Consider the following 23720-nt stretch of genomic DNA (forward strand, 5'->3'; position numbering starts at 1 on the left):
ACCAAGAAGATCGGAGGGTAGGGTTTGCACTTTTTGAGAGTATATCCTAGGTCCCAATACACCAGACAAGGTCAGTGAAGTGGGGTGTCTCGGTGGCGCAGCCTGTAGAGCACTGACCGCATGCTCATTGCGAGTCGCGACGTCGGCGGTTCGAATCCGACTGTCCGAACAATTTGTCGCATGGCTTTCCCTATCGCTCGCCCCCATTCTTCCTGTCTCTCTATACTATACTGTCCAATAAAGCTGAAAAAGGCCTAAAAAATATCCACTGTATTAAAAAAAAAAGGTCAGTGAAATGTATAAAAGTATTTGAATCCAAAACAATTGAGTATTTGATCCAGTTCTGCTTGAAGGTGTGGCCAGTGGTGAGAAGAGTAAAGTCATAATCATTATCTTACCCTTCCCCCTTCTCTTTCTATCTCTCTGTTGCAGAAGTTAAGGGAGCCTGCCATTTTTGCCAGGGAGACGAGCTGTGAGTGCCGTGCCCCTCATGAGAAACTGACCAGTGCCCAGGCCCGCTGTGGAACACCAGGTCAGTAAGTGGGAAGGAGGGAGGGAGAGAGAATGTGGAGGGCAGTGAGAGCAAGAGAGAAAGGGTAGAAGAGGGGCTGCTGACTCTTTTGTATTCATTACATCTTCATATCTTATTCAGTACAAGTGACATCCTACATGTCAGTTACATGCCACTTTGTTGAAGACTACAAATTGGTGTCCTGTCTTCTGGATTGTTTTGAGTTCAGTGACAGACACACTTCTGAGAACTTAGCAGAGGAGCTGCTCAAAGTGGCAAAAGAGTGGAATCTGGAAAACAAAGTGGTTTGCTGTGTTAGTGACAACGCAGCTAACATAACCAAAGCAATTAAAATCCTGAAATGGCCCCACCACCCATGTCTTGCACATACAATCAACCTGATTGTAAGAGATGCTCTGAAGGTGATGAAGCCCACTGTGGACAAAGTGAAGGCGATAGTGGAATTCTTCCATAGGAGCACAACAGCCACAGCGAAACTCAAATCTACCCAACGATAGATGGGCGTGCCTGAGCTGAGGCTCAAACAAGAGTGTGTAACTAGGTGGAACTCAACCTTTCATATGTTAAAACGGATTCTAGAGTCCAAGGATGCAGTCATCTCTACCCTGGCTGTTATCAATGCACCTGTTGATCCTCTGAGCCAAGAGGAATGGGAGGTACTGCACGAGGCATGCACTGTTCTGGAGCCATTTGAGCAGGTCACAGTGGAGATCAGTGCAGACAGGTACAGTGTACAAATGTTATCACATTATTATTATTATTATTATTATTATTATTATTATTATTATTATTATTATTGTTTATTTCAAAAACCTTATTGTGTTATTATTTTGTAAAGTGTGATTCTCCAAGCTTCTCTATGTTGTTTCACTGTAAATAGTTCAAAGTTAATAAATAATACAATCAGAGATTGGACCTTTTGTCTAATTGAGTTGGGTCTTTGTTTTTGTACTTTATAATTTATTTATTGTAGCACTCTGCTCCTTATTGAGTATAATAAGCCATATAAATAATAAACATTTGATATAATGTATGGTTTTTACATTAGTAATTCATTTTACATATAATTTTACGTTATTTTTGGTAATTAATTAATTTAAACACCAAAAAATCTGAAGAGCCACTTTTTAGGTAGCCGAGCCAAAAGAACTGGCTCTCTAAAAAGAGCCGGAATTCCCATCACTACAAAACTGAGCTTCTCTACATCCCTGCTAAGTCCTCTCCGTCAATCGACTTTCTAGTTTCCTCCTCCCGTACGGCAAAGAATCTTGGGGTGACTCTTGATAACTGCCTCACCCTGGCTCTACAAGTATCCTCCACTGCCAGAACCTGCAGGTTCTTTCTGTATAATATACGCCGTATCCGTCATCTCCTGACGGAGAAAGCCACCCAGCTCCTAGTCTAGGCGCTCGTCATTTCCCGCCTGGATTATTGCAACTCCCTCCTAGCTGGGCTCCCAGCATGTGCCATCAAGCCCCTCCAGCTGGTCCAGAATGCTGCAGCCAGCCTGGTCACCAGTCAGCCCAGGTCGGCTCATGTCACCTCGCTTCTCATTGGCCTCCACTGGCTTCTTATTGCCGCACGCATCAGATTCAAGGCCCTAGTGTTGGCATTTCAGGCTGCTAAGGGGACTGCCCCACCTTACATACAATCCTTGATCACTCCCTACTCCCCAGCTAGACCACTCCGGTCTGCCAGCTCTGGTCGCCTTATGGTTCCCTCTCTACATGCACCTGGCGGTCGAGCTGTTTTATAGGCATTCCCCCAAACCTCCACACAGTAAGTCAAATACGGCAGTACAAGTGAACAATATAAAATATACAACACCCTTTTTTCCAGTATATGTTTGGCTTTCCCCAACACAGCAATGCTCCTTGATAGTTTAGATCTTATATATTTTACCTGTGGCTTCCAAGAAACTTTACAGTCTAGTATTACCCCTAGAAATTTTATTTCATATACCCTCTCAATATCAACCTGGTCCACAACCAGTTGCACTCTTGTGTCTATTTTACGATTACCAAAAATCATTAATTTGGTTTTATTCAAATTCAATGATAATCTATTTACATCAAACCATGTTTTTAATTTATTCATTTCTATTTTAACCTTCGCTAAGAGCTGTTCTAAATTATCTCCGGAACAAAGGATGTTGGTATCATCTGCAAATATAACCAATTTAAATAATTTTTATACTTTATATATATCATTTATATATAAAAAATATAAATAAAATATATAAATATATATATATATAATAAACAATAAAATAAACAATATCCCTTGCGGGACTCCACATATAATGTCAAAGCAAGATGATTTGTGATCTCCCAACTGTACAAATTGTTGCCTGTTGCTGATATAGCTTTTTACAGAATGCCAGCAAAAAAAATAATTTATTCTATAGGAAACTCATAAAAAATAGAACCAATGAAGCTGAAATAAAGTATAAAACATATAAAAATAAGTTTACAAATATAGTGAGGAGTTGCAAGAAGGAATATTATAATAAATTATTCGAGAAAAATAAAAATAATAGTAAAGGGATATGGAACGTTTTAAATAATATTATTAGAAAAGGAACTGCAAATAATAATTACCCTGATTATTTTATTGATAATAATACGATAAACAACATGAATGTGGTGGTTAATGAGTTCAATGATTTTTTTGTAAACGTGGGACCAAGATTGGCGGACGGAATCCCTGATTGGTCAAGAGAAGGGGGGGCAGCGGGAGATGGTATAGATATAAATTCACACTCCATATTCTTAAGAGCTGTTGATGAAAAAGAAATTGTTGATATTATCAACACCTGCAAGAAAAAAACTTCAACTGACTGGAATGGGTTTGATATGACCGTGGTAAAGGAAGTGGTTGAGGGTGTTGCAAAACCATTAAGTCACATCTTTAACTTGTCATTTCAAAAGGGTATATTTCCAGGTAAAATGAAAACTGCAAAGGTGATCCCTGTATATAAAACAGGTGATAAGCATCAATTTACTAATTTTAGACCCGTGTCCCTACTATCTCAATTCTCTAAAATCTTAGAAAAATGTTTCATTAATAGATTAGACAACTTTATCGAGGAACATAACTTATTATCAGATAGCCAATATGGTTTTAGAGCCAACAGGTCAACAGCTATGGCATTAATGGAGCTAACAGAGGAAATAACTAATTGTATAGATAAGGAAAAATATGATGTAGGGATATTTATAGATATTTATAGAAAGCATTTGATACAATTAATCATGATATATTGCTTAGTAAAATGGAAAGGTATGGGATCAGAGGAGTAAGGCTTAAGTGGGTAACTCCTTTGTAATCCAGGGTAATTCAATGTGTCTATGCTTCCTGTTGCATTGCTGTAATGGACAGTTTTTGTCGTATAGTGTTTGGAATCTTTAAAGAAATGTATCATATGCTCTGTCTACATCACACTCATCATACACCTCTAACCAGGCCTGTGCCAGTAGGTCTGTTCTGAATGCACTGAGGGATTCAACAGTTCTCACTCTCTTGTATTTAATTATATTATTTGCTTTCGAATTACTCATCAGTCCTTTTATGCTTGTTAGGATTAAGGAGATCAATGTTATAATCCCCACACATAAAATGTACCTTCTGATCTATTTTGGCAAACATTCCCTCCATAATCTCTGTAAATATTTCAATGTTAGACCCTGGAGTTCTGTATACACAGCTGACAATTACATTTCTTTTTGTACCCATGCCAATTTCTATAGTAATACATTCCATTACGTCATTAATAATAGTTGACATACTTTCTATTATCTTGTACCTTAGGTTCCCGTCTATGTACAAAGCCACTCCCCCTCCCCCTCTGTTCACCCTGTTCCTATAGTTCAGTTCATATCCATGCAACTCCATGTTCTCCAATCCCTTCTCAGGGTTGAGCCATGTCTCAGAAACAGCTATAATATTGAATGGTTTTTTAAACTGCTTTATATACTCTTCAATTTTTCCGAAGTTAGCATATAGGCTTCTACTATTAAAATGAATGATTGATAATCCTTGATCTAATTTAATGCTCTCATTGAACTTCTCTTCCGTATAGTAACCACAATTATTACTTATATTTTGAAAGAAATTGCTCTCAGGGTCAATGTCATGTTCAAATACATTCATAATATATATATTTCTTTACCCATACAAGAACAATGATGGAAACAATACTAATCAGTGGTCTCTGTCAAACTTGTCCAGTTGGTCAATGCTACTGATGCATTGCCCATAGGAATTCTCTGCTGCACCAATAGGTTTAATGAAGACTTTACAGCTGATAGTCCAAGTGGACTGAATTTTACCTTGTTTTCTAAGAGCCCTTGCTCTTCTGGCTATGTCAGCATTTCTTTTGGTGAGATGTTCTTTAAGTAGACATTTGAGCCCTTTAAATTTCTACCCTGTTTCAGCAGATTTACTTTATGTTTTCTGTTTGCAAATCGAACAATTATAGAAGGTATTGCTTGCCTGTCGTTCTGCTTCCCAGTTGGCAGTGTGTGGCATGCTTCAATACTGTCAATGTCAATATCAAAGTTTTTTTCCACGGAGGAATGTTGCTACCTGTTCCTCAGTTGTCCCTTCATGTTCAGAACTTCTCTCCGATGCAGGGCCTTTCACCGCCTGGAGAAAGCTCCTTGGTTTGACCTTCAAACCTGAGATGATCACATCATTCATCCTGGAATATTGCTCCAAACTATCCAATCTATTTTCCAGGAAAACAATTTTCTTCTCTTGTTCCATGCTTCATTTTTTGAGCTGCTTCACCTCACCCATCAGCTCTGTTAAGATGGCCTGTTGCTTCATCATGATCTCCACATTAGAAGACATCATTTCAACTGATGCCTTTAGCTCCTCCATGTCCTTTTGAAGTGTTTTCAAAGCCATAGTGCTGGCTGGGGCCTGGGCCTGGCCTGGTGATGACTTCACAAAGCCTCAGCAGATCTAGGTTAAAAACGAACCACACTGCCTCGGCCCGCTACTTAGGTGTTGGTGAAGCCTGGGCCTGTCCTGGATGGTAGCTAGTAGCCTGGCCTGGATGGTAGCTAGTAGCCTGGGCCTGGATGGTAGCTGGTACCCTGGGCCTGGATGGTAGCTGGTAACCTGGGCCTGGATGGTAGCTGGTAGCCTGGCCTGGATGGTAGCTGGTAGCCTGGGCCTGGATGTTGGCTGGTAGCCTGGGCCTGGATGGTGGCTGGTAGCCTGGGCCTGGATGGTGGCTGGTAGCCTGGGCCTGGATGGTGGCTGGTAGCCTGGGCCTGGATGGTAGCTTGTAGGCGGGGCCTGGATGGTTGGTAGCCTGGGCCTGGATGGTAGTATGCAGTACTTTACTTTGAATTTGCCTCCGGTCACGCCTTTCAATTGACGTGGGACGAGTGGTTGGTCGGACTCGGTATTTTTCGGGACCACAATGCATGCTGGGGATGCAGGCCCCAGGGGTGGATCTAGCCTCTCCCGTGAAACGAATAACAGGGAATTAATTAACTGACAGAGTGACTACGGTGTGCAGAGAGGGTAACAAAACACGGAAACGCAAAGCACATAGACAAAGACTAAACAACCAAAAACACAGAACCTGACACATCAATTTGATAGTGAAAGCTTGTATTGTATAGTCCAGGGATATGCCTTTTGCTCCATTTACAATAACACAAGTAATATTAGAAGAAACCAAGTTACTTATTTCACGATATCACAATGATTTTTTTGCAATCTAAATGTTAATTTCTAGTGGGGAAAGGTTATATGTGACAACTTGCCATGAAGTCATTGAGACAACTTGGCCCAAACTGACATGTCTGCTAATTAGGGTTATATCTCAAGGTCAGCTTAGCGTATGACTGCAGCATCAAAGGGCAAAAATATTATTTATGCTTTTGAACATTCATACTTAAAATAATTGTATAAAATAAAATGTGAAGTGCCATTCTTTACTTTTGAAAGTGGAAAATAAGAAAAATCAGTGTGAGTTTGGTAATGCTTCTATATACTATTGCAGGAGGAATTTACCATATGACAACTTACCCTGCTCTTTCCTAATTATTTGGAACCTAAAGTAACATTTGCTATACTTCTGTACTAATTGGGCTCATACACTCAGTGACCACTTTATTAGGTAGACCTGTACACCAGCTTGTTAATGCAAATATTTAATCAGCCAATCGTGTGGCAGTAACTAAATGCATACAAGCATGCAGACACGGTCAAGTGGTTCAGCTGATTTTCTGAACAAATCTTAGAACATGGAAAAAATTAGATCTAACTGACTTTGACCATGGAATGATTGTTCGTGTCAGATAGGGTGGTTTGAATATCTCAGAGACTGCTGATTTTCAAGCACAACAGTCTCTAGAGTTTGCAGAGAATGGTGCAAAAACATTAATTGAGCAGCAGTTCTGCGGCAAACACTTTCTGAATGAGAGAGGTCAGAGTGCTGACAGGAAATAGACAGTAACACACACATCAAATCTCTATGTGCATAGGCTACAGCAGCAGAAGACCCATAAGTCTAAAAAATAAGTTTAATAAATACTGAATAAAGTGCTCACTGAGTGTATACTGCATATTTGTATGTGTAGATACAATTATATTTCATATTTATTTCATCCTGGCTAATTTAAAGGTTGCTAATTACTGACACAGGTTGAGTCGCTAATTACTGACACAGTGACTCACCTAAACTCACATTGAACTTACATTAGAATGGAAAAATGGATTTTCATTAATTATGTCTGTTATAAGAAAAACACAAGGTAAATCATACAACCTTTAAATGTGGTCATTTTCTTGGCCTTTTAACAGCATCATTCAATGCTGTTTTTGCATTTAAAGCTGCAATAAGTATACATTTTTTGCCAGAAGGAACAACCTAAACACAAAATTAATCGTCTGAAGTATGCAAGAGAAAACGTTGAGAAGTCTTTTGGAACAATGTGCTTTGAAGTGATAAAACCAAAAGTTTTTGGCCACCAAAGAAGGTATGTTTGGAGAATGCGGAGCATTTGGGGGTTAGGTGTCTTGCTGAGCGACATGTCGACACACCCAGGGCGGGATTGAACTAGCAACCCTCTGACTGCCAGATGACTGCTCTTTCCACCTGAGCCCCTTTTGGGATGTGTGGCAGCTGGGGGCACGGAAAATATTGGGTAGGTGGAAGGAAGAATGGATTCCACCAAATTCTAGAGCCTAAATGTTTCAAAGGCCAGTCCAGACATTGAAGTTGAAGAGAGGTTCAGTATTCTAGCATGACAATGACTTAAAACATGCCTCAAAATCAACCATGAAGTACCTCCAGGAAAGAGGAGAGGAAGGCTTTGGAATGGTCACCACAGTCCCCAGGCTTGAATATTATTGAAAATCTGTGGAGGCCGCGGAGTAGTTACAAAGTACTAACAGACGGGGCTCACAAACCTTTGCACCAGGCCTTTTTCCTTTAGTCATTATTTTGAAACTGCAAAACTTTTTAATAAAAAGTAATCTTGGTTTAAAATTTGAAGAAATGTTTAATGTTATACTATTTAAAGGTCAAGTTTGCTTCTTTTCATTAGATATTAATTGTAAAAGCGTTTTTGACCAGGGGAAATGATCATGTGATTAAGAGTGATCCATAGACTAAAGCAATGTAGACCTAGGTTCGTAGGCTATTGGTATGTCTTTGTTTCCCAGAATAAAATGTTTATCAAACATTGTTCGTTGCTGTCATTTAGAAAGCCTGAGAATTATTGGAAAGGAGATGAATATTTGTCCAGGAACTCAGTCCCGGTTCTGTGTGTAAAGTAAAGCTGGAGAAAGTGCTCTGCAACACCTTTAAGCAGGTCTAAAGGGACCAAAAACTGGGTGCTTGAGTAATCATAAGGACAAACCAAATTCTCACTGTCGAGTGACGATCGTAAAAATGTCCCACCTCTAATGAAAAGTGAAGGCTGGTTGCACATTCTTCAGAAAAGGGCACATGCTTCTCTGCACTCTATCAAATACTCAAGGTTGCACTATTGATCATTGGCACATTGTCATTCCAAAAGAGGAGAAAAGGGGAAAAACTTTTAGAGAGAGAAATGTTGATACAGCGCTTTTGTTCTTGCAGTGGACCGGCCAGTACGAGTCTACGCTGATGGCATTTTCGATCTCTTCCACGCGGGTCATGCTCGCGCTCTGATGCAAGCGAAGAACTTGTTCCCCAACACTTACCTGATAGTGGGAGGTATGGCTGAAACACACACACTCACACTGAAACACGCACTCACACAATCCCGGAAACACACACTGACCAGATAGTGGGAGGTATGGCCAGGCCCGCATTAATTAAGGGGTATGAAGGCCCTAGGCTGACACATAGGCAGCACCGTGAAATTAGTGAGAGAGAACGACAATAAGAAGGCTAAATCTTGGGAAATTATTCGAAATAAAAGTCACTCTAAACATGCATTTCAGAGTTTTCAAGCCGAGGAAAGTTTTGACTTTATACGGAGTAAGGCATATATACACTCACTGAGCACTTTATTAGGAACACCTTTACTTTGTAAAGGTAATGAAAATGGCGTGAACTCTGTCTATGCCTCAAAAAGTAGGCCCATTACACAGCACACCCACTCCATGTCTCAAACAAAAAAGAGAGCCCCCTCAGCTCTCTCCTGGAGCTATAAATGGGCATAGCCCCTCCCACCACACTAGTCTCTAGAGTTTGCAAACTGGATAGGCTACATCTGTAGAAGTCTAAAAGTTAAGTCTAATAAATACCTAATAAAGTGCTTGGTAAGTGGATATATACACTCAATGACAACTTTATTAGGCAGATATGTTCACCGGCTTGTCAATGCAAATATTTAATCAGCTAGTCTTGTGACAGCAACCAGAGGTTCAGCTTGTTCTAAATGTCAGAATAGGGAAGAAATGTGATTTGAGTATCTCAGAAATTGCTGAATTGCTGTGAACAGTCTCTAGAGTTTGCAGAGAATGGTGTGGAAAAACAAAAAACATCCAGTGATCAGCAATTCTGTGGGCAGAAATGAGAGGGGTGAGAGGAGAAGGGCCAGACTGGTCGAAGCTGACAGGAAGGTGACAGTAACGCAAATAACCGCACATTACAACAGTGGTATGCAGAAGCGCATCAACACTCAAGGTATCAAACCTCTAAGTGGATAGGCTATAGCAGCAGAAGACATAATAAGACTAATAAATACTAATATCTAAAAAATAAGACTAATAAATACCTAATGAAGTGCTCACTGATACACTCACTGAGCACTTTATTAGGAACATTATACTAATGATGGCAGGGATTCCATAAGATGTTTAAAACATTCCTTTGATATTCATTTCCATATTGACATGATTGCATCACAGAATTTCTCCAGATTTGTCAGCTGCACATTCATGCTGTGAATCTCCCATTCTATCACATCCAAAAGGTGTTCTAATGGATTCAGATCCGGTGACTGCGAAGATCACTGAAGAACATTGAACTTATTGTGTTCACGCAACTAGTTTGAGACAATCATGCTGGAAATAGCCATTAGAAGATGGGTACAGGTTATCTGAGTTACTGTCAGCTCGAACCAGTCTGGCTATTCTCCATTGACCTCAACAATTATGCCATGGTTGGAATGACTGAGATCAGATTTTTCTGCATTCTAATGGTTAATGTGAACTGAACCTCCTGGCCTGTATCTGCATGATTTTATGCATTGCACTGTTGCCACACTTATTCATGTGATCATGTGTAAATAATCACATGAATAAGTAGGTGTTCCTAAAAAAAATGCTCAGTGAGTGTTTACTTTCACTTTATATTATTACACTTTCTAACACTCCGATTGATACAAATGCAATAAGTCTATATATGATGTTCCATGATCACTCTCCATGTCAGTAAGTATACATTCGCCTCCAAAAATATTGGCACAGTAAGGTAAATTCCTTTGTTTTTGCTATACACTGAAGACAAGTGAATTTGAGGTCAAAATATATACATGAGATGACAGATCTGAATTTCAGCTTTTATTTACTGGTATTTTTATTGAGATTTGTAAAAAAAACAAAAAACTTCACATCACACCTTTTGCATCAGACCATCAAATTGTTAGGTGAGCAAAAGTATTGAAACATGTGACTGACAGGTGTTTCTTGTTGCCCAATCCTGTTAGATTGATTGGTTAATGGGAGACCTGTAGTGTAGTGGTTTAATGCACATGACTGGGACACGCAAGGTCGGTGGTTTGATCCCCGGTGTAGCCACAATAATATCTGCACAGCCGTTGGGCCCTTAACCCTGCATTGCTCCAGGGGAGGACTGTCCCCTGCTTAGTCTAAGTGACGATATGTCCCTCTGGATAAAGGTGTCTGCCAAATGCCATTAATGTAATGTAAAAAGTATAAGTAGTTCTTAATGTCTGCTCTGGGTTTTAGCCTTGGGTTTTGCCTGTGAAGACCGCATTTATGTTATAAAACTTTAAAAACAGGGGAAATCTATTGCACAAGCATTGTACAAAAGAAAGAGGCTGCAATAAAAGCCTGAAAAAGCATCACAAAAAAAAAAAATGCAACAGTTTGGTGCTGTCAATGGGTCACAGGCTTGATGCAGTTATTGCGTGTTGAAGTGTAACTTACTTGTAGGGCAGCCTGTAGCGTAGTGGTTAAGGTACATGACTGGGACCAGCAAGGTCGGTGGTTCGATCCCTGGTGTAGCCACAATAAGATCTGTGCAGCCGTTGGGCCCTTGAGCAAGGCCCTTAACCCTGCATTGCTCCAGGGGAGGATTGTTTTCTGCTTAGTCTACTGGCCTTGCTGTTCCAATACTTTTGGAGCGGACTGTATAACAGTGATTCCAACATAAACGCAAGCCTTATGTAAGGCTTTACTACCTCCTCATAGTATAGTAGTATAGTAGTATATTAAAAGGTTTGCTGGGGTCTGCTTAGTCAAATTTCTGTTTACTCATATCAACTACTAGTATACTAAGTTAATGGATCAATGATATCATGCTCTACTAGAAATGGTGTTTCAGTGATATGCTGTGATATTATATGGGGGATGCTGTGAAAATGGGATCCTCCACTGTTCAGAAATGATATCACGATGAAGATATTATGTAAATGATATAACTTAATTTGTTAATTAGTTTGGTGAAAGCATTACATATATTAAACTCTGCTGCCTTCCCTTGACATGGTCTCAATGATATGGCAGTTTTTTGAAAAGCTGGGACTCTCCTCTGTTCAGGTACTATGTCACATATATCAAATAAGCGTCATAGAAAATGTGACTGGGACTTAACTGTGCAGTAACAAGGCAAATATCTTTCAATTTAATCCAAATGGGTTGATTTAAAAAAACATCATGTTTATGAAGCTCTGCTGCCTCCCCTGGACATAGTGTCTCAATGGCATGGGGGTGCCCTCCACTATGCGGATATAGTGTCAATTATACCAAATAAGCATCATAGACAATGTGGCTGGTGTTTAACCATGCAGTACCAAGGCACATTTCATATAAAACATTTTCATATAAAAAATAAAACAAATAAAAAAAAATGACCAAAAAGTTTGGTTGTTTTGATCACGTGTTTCAACCAAGTAGATGGTAGGTAAATCATTTCCAAACAAAATTAAACTTTATGTTCTTCAAAAGGTATAATAGGCCTACTTAATTATAAGTCTAATCAGTTCAAACATTTACACAAGCTAACGTAAGCAATACTGAATTACAGTCAGAAATTGTGGGTAGCTACAGCTAACAGATATGTTTCACAAGCTAGCTATTGAGCTGTATTTGTAGCTAGCCAGTTAGCTAGACAGTAGCAGTTGTGGCTGGCTAAGTTACCTAACTTTTCCAAACAAACATTCTGTGGCACTCAACTCTAACATAAGTAATTATAGCTGGCCAGCCACAACGTCTGACTGAATTTATACAGTCAAGGAATGTAGTGCATTGCCATTGTGTGACATTGTAGCTGGATAGCGCCTTTAAGGTAATGATGTGTCATTTAAACTGGACTGATTTGTGATTTTTTTTTTAAACACCTTGATTTAATTTTATTTAATACTTAACAAGCTGATATTTGTAATGCCTGGTTGATAACTGTCCCATAACTGGCCCAACTGGTATAAATTAAATTATTTTGCCAGACGCTAACCAATGTGCAATTGTGAAATAAAGATCCATGAAAAGTGAACAGAAACATTGGAGACTATAGTCTCTGCTATAGTTTATTATAATCATACATACATTGAGCAAATTGTTCTGTTCTCATGAAATACACGTAATGAGACTGAAAACTCTCCAAAAAAATAAATTCCTAATGCTTGAAATGTCACAGAACAGAATACTGGAACCAAGTGCAGACTGAGAAAAAAGGATGTGTAATATCTGGTCAGACAGTCCAGGTACAGAGCCAGCAAACTGTAGTGACTGAGCAGGCAAAGGTCAAAACTAGGAAGTCAGTCCTGGGCAGGCAGGAGCTAAGCAGTTTGCACAGGCAATTGGAATAGATAGGGTACAATTGGCTACCAAATTGGGAGAAAATGGGAAAAAAATCGGAAACAAATAATGTGAGTGGAAATGTCTGGGGATTTCAAATTGTTAGACAAATGATTAACAGTTCTGGCCATACCTATTACCAATGTGCGCACAATAGACATAAGCACCTCGGGTGCCTTGGAATCACGGTCACAGGCATGAGACAAGACAGCTTGAAGAAATGGTAAATGGTTGGCATTTATATTGCGCCTTTATCCAAAGCGCTGTACAATTAATGCTTCTCATTCACCCATTCATACACACACTCACACCCCAACGGCAATTGGCTGCCATGCAAGGCGCCAACCAGCTTGTCAGGAGCATTTAGGGGTTAGGTGTCTTGCTCAGGGACACTTTGACACAGCCCGGGCAGGGGATCGAACCGGCAACCCTCCGACTGCCAGACGACTGCTCTTACTGCCTGAGCCATGAAGAAGGCGTGTCGCTCTCCTTTGGGCCATACTAAGTGGGTTTACCTAACACTAACTCTAATTGGATTAGATGGGGTACAGTTGGCTACCAAATTGGGAGAAAAAGGGAAAAATCTGAAATAAATACAAATAAAAAAATCTATATCAAATTATCATGAAGATTAAATATACAAATAGAGGCAACATACACCTCACACAATAGGATGAATTCGAAAAAAAAGGGCAATTTGCATCTGCATGCATTTGTTGTGAGTGGATAAAACCTGTTATAATATTGCATCCAGTTGATCTTAAGGCTGGTTCAAGTTTATGTCGAAGCAAGTTTTGACGAAGCAAAAATGGCATAACAGATAAAAATAGCATTAAGGCCATGGTGGCCCACTACCATCATATTTAGGCCGTGTCCCTTCATTTGCAGTGATTCTTAGTGGAATGAAAGTGGAAAGCTGCTGACTTGAAATTGAATTGGGTTTTTAATTTTAGCGCACTCAAATTTAATTTAGCTTTAAGCTTTTGGCCTGTATATTTTTTGCCTATTGCCTGTGCAATTTTGATCTGAAAGAGATCATTGCTTTGTGCCTACTAGAGGATGATTCAGGGGCAGTTGCTGGCTAACTCTGCCCTGGCTGTACCTCTCTGTGTGTCAGTGTGCAGTGATGAGCTCACTCACCGTTATAAGGGCTTCACTGTGATGACGGAGGATGAGCGGTACGAGGCCCTGCGCCACTGTCGATATGTGGACGAGGTGGTAAGGGACGCGCCGTGGACACTCAGCCCAAAGTTCCTGGAGAAACACAAGGTTCGTACCACCCTGACTCTAGATATTAATCATAAATTGTTTATTTAGATTAATTTATTTAACCATTTATTTATTCATTATCATGTCTTCTATGTTGATCTATTGCTGAGGGTATATTTTTTCTTATGTGGCTGTCATGATACACTCTCAAAAATAAAGGTACAGTGGAGGTGCATTTTGTTCTTTAAGGAACACATATATTAAGGAACATATATGCTGAAAGGTACAATAGTATTCTTTGGGTACAAATAAGTACCTTTTATAAGCAAAAAAGGTATAAATGTATTATTAACCCTCCCTCCCTTTGGACAGGGTATGTCACCAATCTACCCAGTCCATTCTGTCCTGTGTACCAGCGTTGTCTTTAAACCGGTTTTGTTGAAATATGGAGTTAAAGAGATTAGTGTTCAGAATTTTGTTCTGCCTTTGTTTTGTCCAGATTGACTTTGTGGCACATGATGACATCCCATACTCTTCTGCTGGGTCTGAAGATGTCTACAAACACATCAAGGAAGCAGGTGAGCCTCCAGATCACACTGTGATCACACTGAGTGTCTACCAGAGAGTGTGCTTCAGGTAGGGATTCACAAACGAGCGCTGTGTTTGTGTCCCTAATCTGAAAGTAAAATCTCTGTCTGTATGCGTCATTCCAATATCTTATTTTTCGCTCTTTTTTGTTTTCCATGCCCCTGACCTGGACATCGACGTCCACCATCTTTAAGGATATTCTCACCCATGAAATGAGCTAGAAAGCACTTTGCTCAAGGAAATGGAAGTTTGCGGATGTATTTTTTCAGAGTGTGATGTACCTGTGGATCCACCTCTCCCCATCTGCCACACATGCGCCATGGCTGTAACTGACTTTGCTTCAAACTGATATTTGAAGGAGCATTTGCCTAATTCACATTTTCTTTATTTCTCCATCTTCACTTCTTTTTCTAGCATCTTTTTCTAGCCTCTCCCAATGGATGGAGCTAGGAGTAGAAAAAGGAGCAAGGAAAAGAACAAGACAGGCGAGCCTGGTTTAGCCAGACCCTGATGTGGCCAAGGGGGAGTATGTGTCAGAACTACCTGGGTGGACCCATGCATGTCAGTGCAGAAGTGGAACTGGACCCACTCTCACAATGCAGTTCAAAAGATGTACATGTTGCCAAGATGTGTCCTGTTAGATTGGTTAAACAATAAATAGTTCTGAATGTCTACTCTGTACTGGTTTTAGCCTCGGGTTTTGCCTGTGAAGACTGCATTTGTGTTAGAAAAGATAAACCAACATGAAGACCAGAGAGCTGTCTTTGGGAGAAAGGCAGGCTTAGAAAAAATGTGAAATACATTACACAAGCATTTGGGATAGCTTGTACAACACCTTGGAATGTCCTGAAAAAGAAATAAATCGCTGACGTACTGAGCAACAGACATCAAACTGGTCGACCATGGAAAACAACAGCAGTTGATGACAGAAACATTGTGAGAGCTGTGAAGAAGAAAAACCCCAAAACATCAGTCAGTGACATCACAAACAATCTCCACAGGGCAGGGGAGAAGGTATCTCAATCAACTGTTCGAGGAAGACAGAAGCAATATAGATGCTATATCACAAGATGCAAACCACTCATCAGTCGTAAGAATTGGAGATTACAATTTGCAAAGAAGTACAGAGATGAAAGTAAGGAAGTGTCATGGCTTGGGCTTGCATGGCTACTTCTGGAATGGGCTCACTAATCTTTATTGATGTTGTAACTCATGATGGTAGTTGCAGGAATAATTCAGAAGTCTCCAACATTCTGTCTGCCAAATTACGGAGAAATGTGTCCAAACTAATTGGGAGGGACTTTATCATGCAGCAAGACAATGACCCAAAATACACTACCAACACCACAAAGGACTTCATTAGGGAGAAAAACTGGAAGGGTTTAGACTGGCCAAGTGGATCACCAGACCTTAACCCAATTGAGCATGCATTTCACCTCCTGAAGGGAACCCCCCCCCCCCCCCCCGAAACAAACAATAACTGAAAGAGGCTGCAGTAAAAGCCTGGAAAGAAGAATGCAACAATTTGGTGATATCGATGGGTCGCAGGCTTGATGCAGTTACTGCAAGCAAGGGATATGCTACAAATATTAAATGTTATTTACTTTCAATTACTTCAAAACTCAAATTGGGTGGTCTGATACCCAAGGTGCTATATTCTAAGTAGTTTAACACAGCTAGGTGTAAAAACCAGGAAATAAAAGCTGAAATTCTGAACTCTCATTTCAACCCTCAACTCTTATCTCAACCTCTTATCTCAGCCTTGCTGCACCAATACTTTTGGAGGGGGCTGTAGTTGCTGCCACATGATTGGTGATTAAATATTTGCATTAACAAGCTGGTGTATTGGTCTACCTAATAAAGTGGTCACTGAGTGTATAGTGTGTGTGCGTGTCTATGTGTGTCTGTGTATGTTTGTACATTTATGGCAGGAATTCTAACCCATGCAGTGTGTATGTGTGTTTCAGGCATGTTTGTACCCACTCAGAGGACAGAGGGCATTTCAACATCGGACATCATCACTCGTATTGTGCGGGACTATGACGTATACGCCAGACGCAACCTGCAGAGGGGCTACACTGCCAAGGAGTTGAACGTCAGCTACATCAATGTAAGAAGAATTCCTATAACATTACACTGGCCTAAAAACAAACCTGTATTTAGTGATGAATTGACAGAGCAGCACTGATTGCTCTCTGTGGCATTAGGTCAAGGCTGAAAAAGCATTCTGTTCTCTAAAGCAGTGGTGACTTGGTCCTGGGGGACACCTGTGTATGATTTATTTATTTAATTTTATTTAACCTTTTTTTAACCAGGTTAGTCTCTGGACATTCAGAATCTCTTTTGCAAGAAAGACCTGACCAAGAAAGCAGCTGAAGTACCTATTACGAAAAATGACACACAAAAAACATAACAATGAGAATGAATACGCATTGAAAATCATAGACTGAAATATAAAAGGATATATCCAGATAATAAAATCATACAACAATCAAAAAGCACAATTACAGTCCCCTATTGTGCTGAATTCCAGGTGTTTGACCCAAGCTTTAAATTAATTTAAAGTAATTAGATCCTGTAAAGACATTGGTGGAGATCATTCCAATATGCAGGACCAGAACATTTGAAAGATGGTTTTCATTCTAACCTCGATCGTTTGCTTGGTCTTTGAATTCTTCATTATCTACCATGTGTCCACACTTTCACCAATGAGGAGCCTAATGATCACCTCAGTTTTCAATTTGATCAGTTAAAACATTAATTACTTAATATGCAATGCACAATGTAAATATTGGACTTTTCCATGCAGCTTGTTTAGTGATTGGAAGGAAACCAACATACACAGGGCTCCCCAAGGACCAAGTTTGAAAACGTTTTTTTGCATTACGGGGTAGTTTCTTTTTTTGAAACCATAAGACACGGTGCACTTTTGGTTTTGAAGCAATAAACTACCCTTTAATGCAAAAAAAGTTATTCCATGTTATTCCTACACAAGAATAGACATGGAATAGATCTTGGTGAAGATGTATAGTATATGTCTGACAGTATTTTAACTACAGTCCCCTCTACCAAGTTCCTTGCTGTAATGATAGATGAAAATCTTAACTGGAAAAAAACATCCAATTAAGTTGCCAAGAATATTAGTATAATCAGTAAGATTAGGTGTGTCCTATTGAGGGAAATTATTATCACTTTATACTACATCCTGATATACCCTTACCCCTCAGATTACAACATTGTATGGACCAGTACTAGACAAAGATCTTTACAGACAAACTGTAAGGGGAGCAGTGACACTTCTATGGCACAATACAGGACACATTCTAATGTACAGTGGGGTGCAAAGATTTGGGAAACCCTGGTTTGAATGTCTGTTACAATGAATCTGTACATGATCAAAAGCAAACCTGAACTCAAAATTGTACAGAGTTAAACATAAGACCTTTCAGCAAATTTCATAGCAAGGTTGTTTTTTTATTTAAATGTTTTACTGCCATTAGAGCTTCAATGAGTCAGGTCAGAATAATTCCAGGGCTGTTTTCAGAACTTTTTATTCTGAAGTAAGTCCATGCCTTCTAAAGTATCCAACTGCTGTGGCTGTTCTGTCTGGTATTAACAACCATTGGTTCCTCTAAACAGTTGTCCAAGGATTTCAGAATGAAGATGGTTAATTTACACCAAGAAGGAGAAGAAAAAAACGGAATGTTTCAAACAAACTATTTCCACTGTCAGAAACATTAGAAAATGGAAGATAAATGGAAATGAAGTCAAGGCAAAGACTAGATGACCAAGAAAGATTTAAGATAGAATGGCCCGAGACCTGGTGAGAAATGCTCAGATGAACCCACACATCATCGCAAAAGAGCTGCAAAAAAAATCAGCAGACACAGGTCTAGCTGTTCACAGGACTGCAAAACAACAACCTACATGGCAGAGTTGCCAGAAAGAACAATCTCAACACAAAATGAAGCAACTGAAGTATGCAAAACATTGCATCCAAGGTGAAAGAATGGATTCCATGAAATATCAAGATTGAAGTTGAAGAGAGGTTGGGTATTCCAGCAAGACAATGATCCAAAGCATACCATGAAATCAACCATGAAGTACCTCCAGAGAAGCTTTTGGAATGGCCACCGCAGTCCCCAGACCTGAATATTATTGAAAATCTTTGGAGATATCTCAAACATGATGTACAGAGGTAGGCCGAAAAATATTTCTGAGCTAGAGGTGTTCTGCCAGGAATAATGGGGAAAAATTTCAAAAGCGAGAATTGAAAGACTCATTGAAAGGAAACATTTACATGCTGTTATAGTTGCTCGAGGAGGGGTTACAAAGTACTGATAGGGTTCCCAAACTTTCGCCTTATTCCTTTTTTATTATTTTGAAACTAAAAAATTCAAATAAAAAGTGTCATGTTTAACGTTGTACCATTTAGAGGTCAGGTTTGCTTCTATTCAATTAGATATTAATTGGAAAAGGCTTTTTGACGAGGGGTGCCCAAATTTTTGCTAACTACTGTATAATACACACAGTGAGCCACTCCAGTGGACAAATATCATGCTCTGTGGCACAGTTCTTTGAAAATAAAATATTTTTATGAATGAATGTACCATGAAATATTGACAATTGAAATTCATTTTTGAATATTTTCATTGAAATATTAAACACTGACCTTTACAAAAGAGCTTTAGAACAATTTTCAAAGGCTCCAATGTTGTGATGTGTATTATAGCCAATCACTAGCATAGATTATTCCCACTGGTCTTTAAAAATATACACTCACTGAGCACTTTATTATTATTAGGAACCTGTACACCTACTTATTGATGGGATTATCTAATCAGCCAATTGTGTGGCAGCAGTGTAATGCATAAAATCAAGCCAGTACGGGTCAGGAACTTCAGGTAATGTTCACATCAACCATCAGAATAGGGGAAAAAATGTGATCGCAGTCTTTTCGACCATGGCATGATTGTTGGTGCCAGACGGGTTTGAATATTTCTGTAACTGCTGAAATTTTCACACACAACAGTCTCTAGAGTTTACTAAAAAAACTAAAAACATCTAGCCAGCAGCAGTTCTGGGAGAGGAAATGCCTTGTTGATGAGAGAGGTCAATTGAGATTGGCCAGACTGGTTTGAGCTGACAGAAAGGCTACGGTAAATCAGATAACCATCTCAGAATGCACAACACATTGAGTCTTGAGGCAGATGTGTGTGTGTGGGAGAGCTCATCTTGTGTGTGTGTGTGTGGAACAGCAGAAAACCATGTCAAGTTCCACTTCTGTCAGCCAAGAACAGAAAGCTGAGGCAGCAGTGGGCACCGGCTCACAGTTGAAGACTGGTAAAAACGTAGCCTGGTCTGATGAATCTCAATTTCTGCTGAGGCATACAGATGGTAGGGTCAGAATTTGGCCCCAACAGCATGAATCCATGAACCCAACCTACCTTGTGTCAACAGTCCAGGCTGGTGGAGGTGGTGTAATGGTGTTGGGAATGTTTTCCTGGCCCTCTTTGGGCTTGTTCATACCAATTAATCATCGCTTGTATGCCACAGCCTATTGGAGTATTGTTGCTGACCATGTGCATCCTTTCATGGCCACAATGTACCCATCTTCCAGTGGCTACTTCCAGCATGAGGTGACAAATCTGCAGAAATTGTGTGATGCTATCATGTCAACATGGAACAGAATCTCAAAGGAATGTTTTCAACATCATGTGAACATCATGCCACCATGAATTGAAGCTGTTTTGAGAGGAAAGGGAGGCCCTACCAAGTATTATTATAGTGCTTAATGAGTATATGATATCTCTGTCCACTAGGGGGAACTGTGTCTATTTTATCCACCACTTGTGATGCAGTGCTGGGGGTGGCCACTGTATCACATGGTGAACAGACAGGAAATATTCACTAAATATTTGGCTTCCACCTTATTATATTAGCCATGGAACTTAAAAACAACCAAAATATTCTAATAAAAAAATGAAAGAGGAAATTAGAAACAATGAATACTCTACTGGATAATGCAGTCCACAACCAACACAAATGAGGACAACAGCAGCTATTCTGAAAAATAACTTATTTTCGACCTACTTATTTTCATACTGCTGCCCGCAGCCAAGCTCTTATAGAGTTGAGTCAGCTTTAGCATGCAGTCCATATGTGCTCACCTGACCAGCGAGGGTAAATAGAGAGCAAAGAATTGCAGACAGTTAACCAACTGAACCCTCCTGTTGCCACGGGGTACATTCTGGATTCAGTGTGGTGCCCAGCCAAATGAGCTACCTGGTAGTCCTAAAATGGGCTTTTCTTAACATGTTGTATGAAGATCTTTGATGAATTTAAATGAGAATATTTCTGTTAATGATTAATGATCAAATGATTTACAGTGCCGAGAGAACATGTTCACCACTCTTCACACAATGTATCTTTTGTTGCCATATAGCCTGCCTTGGAATGAAATACATATACAGTATATATGATATACAATGGGCTACAGAATTATTGGCACCTCGATTTTTATTTTATTTTCAAGCGTGTTATTTATTAATGATTCAGTGGAAGTCTTACATTTTTCAAATAAAAGAAAATATTTCCTCAAAAAAAGGTTCCACAATGACTGGCACCCCTGGTTTAATACTTTGTGTAAACACCCCTGGCAAAGATGGGAGCCCTGAGTCTTTTCCTATAATTTGTGAGAACATAAAATAACACATTTAGAGCGATTTTTCACCATTTCTCCATGCAGAACTTTTCAGAATAATTGCTATCCTTGGGATGCCCCCCTCTTCAGTTCAGACCACAGGTTTTTCATGGGATTTAAGTCTGGAGACTGAGATGTTCATTGCTGAACATGGTTGTTATTTTTACTTAACCATTTCTGTGTGGATTTTGATGTATGTTTGGAGTCATTGTCCTGCTGGACAATTTACCTATAACCAAGTCTCAGCTTCCTGGCAGAGGCAACCAAGATTCTACCAAGATTTCCTGGTACTTTGTTGAATTAATTGTGCTATTAGACTTATTTTCTTCTGCTGCTGTAGCCTATCCACTTCAAGGTTTGATACATTGTGTGTTCAGAGATGCTCTTCTGCATACCACTTCTGTAATGTGTGGTTATTTGTGTTACTGTACCTGTCAGCCTCACCCAGTCTGGCCCTTCTCCTCTGACTTCTCTCGTTAACATGGTGTTTTTGCCCACAGAACTGCTGTTCACTGGATGTTTTTTGTTTTTTGCATCATTCTCTGTAAACCCTAGAGACTGTTGTACATGAAAATCCCAGGAGATCTTCAGTTTCTCAGATACTCAAACCACCCTGTCTGGCACCAACAATCATTCCACAGTCAAAGTCATTTTGATCACATTTCTTCCTTATTCTGACATTTGGTCTGAAAAACAGCAGAACCTCTTGACCACATCTACATGCTTTTATGCATTTAATTTAATGCATGATGAGCTCATTAAATATTTTCATTAACAAGCTGGTGTACAGGTCTACCTAATAAAGTGATCACTGAGTGTATATCTTAATATACTGCAAGGGTGGCAGTGAGAAAATAATTTTCTTATAGCAACCTGATTGGGATAGAGCGTGCTCACCTATGGTCTCCTGAACGGATAGTGGGTGTGCCTCCAGCATAAGAAGTTTGTTTCCCCATGAATAAGGTTTGAGAAACACCACATCTTTTAACATCAGACTACCATGCCTCTGGTGTTTGTTGGGACAGGAGAAGAAATATAGACTGCAGAACCAGGTGGACAGAATGAAGGAGAGAGTGAAGACTGTGGAAGAGAAGTCCAAGCACTTTGTATACAAAGTAGAGGAGAAGAGCCATGACCTCATCCTGAAGTGGGAGGAGAAGTCTCGGGAATTCATTGGGAACTTCTTGGAGCTGTTTGGGCCAGATGGAACCTGGGTAAGACCCTCAGGGGTTGTGGTAATTCTGGTGGGGTATGGCCATTTTTATGGGGCTGGAGCCATTCTCAGGGGGTGTGGTAATTCAGGTGGGTATGACAATTTTATGGGGGTGGAACCATTCTTAGGGAGTGTGGCCATTCTTGCAGAAGTGTAGTATTTGACAGGTCGGATGGACATTTTTGTGAGGGTGTCACCATTATCAGAACTGTGGTCATAATTACAGGGGTTGGAGCTATTTTCAGGTGTGCGGTTATTTTCATAGAACATGAGCATTCCTGTAACCATTATTGGGGTGTGGTCATTCTTGCCAAAGTGTGACCTCCAGGGGATGGAGATTCCATGAAATGTATTTAAAAAATGGAACCCATAACTATATTTGTATTAAACACTTTAAATGGTTTTTCATGTGAAAAAAAAAACAAAACAAAAAAAATCCAGATTGTTAATGTTTTTGTGGTGCTGATGCAGAACTCATTAATCTACATTGATGTTGCACTGCAGAACTGCTGATTGGTGTTAGATGAGGAAGATTGTACCCATACTGGCTTCTTATAAGAATGTGCCAAAATTAGTCTTCAATGGTGACTGTCTCTTACCATTTACAATTATAATTCCACATTTCACCTACCATTTTAGGCTTATGGATTAGGTGATGGGTGGCAATCTGGAATAAAGGAGAGACTAAAAGGATTTCAGGTTTGAATCCCAGATGCAAAGCTGCTGTTGAACGCATGAGAAAGATAATAATAGTAATGTGTAATTTAGCTCACACTTTTATCCAAAGCGACTTACAGTTGATTAGACTAAACAGGGGACTATACCTCGTTGGAGCAATGTGGGGGGACCTTCCGTGCCCCAGTCATGTAGCCATATTTTTTATAGGGAAAAAGCGGAATGGGTGTTTTCGCAGCTTGGTCCTGATCCTGAACCTCATCTATTACTGTCGCTCCATTCCTTGGGTTACTTATGGCCTT

The 23720-nt window shown here is 39.8% G+C and overlaps 1 protein-coding gene across 2 annotated transcripts in view; it reads left to right on the forward strand.

Moving 5' to 3' along the window:
- LOC133127755 (choline-phosphate cytidylyltransferase B-like) overlaps positions 1–23720 on the forward strand; it is a 32244-nt gene that overhangs the window by 2731 nt on the left and 5793 nt on the right. The window contains exons 2-7 of one of the 2 annotated variants that reach the window (XM_061240895.1): positions 433–532; positions 8640–8756; positions 14148–14299; positions 14739–14817; positions 16795–16937; positions 22556–22744. In XM_061240895.1, coding sequence (XP_061096879.1) covers positions 433–532; positions 8640–8756; positions 14148–14299; positions 14739–14817; positions 16795–16937; positions 22556–22744 — 780 coding nt within the window. The remainder of the gene's footprint in view (positions 1–432; positions 533–8639; positions 8757–14147; positions 14300–14738; positions 14818–16794; positions 16938–22555; positions 22745–23720) is intronic. The other variant, XM_061240894.1, reaches the window with a different exon arrangement.

This window comes from Conger conger, chromosome 4 (genome assembly GCF_963514075.1).
Source record: "Conger conger chromosome 4, fConCon1.1, whole genome shotgun sequence".
NCBI classification, from domain to species: Eukaryota; Metazoa; Chordata; class Actinopteri; order Anguilliformes; family Congridae; genus Conger; species Conger conger.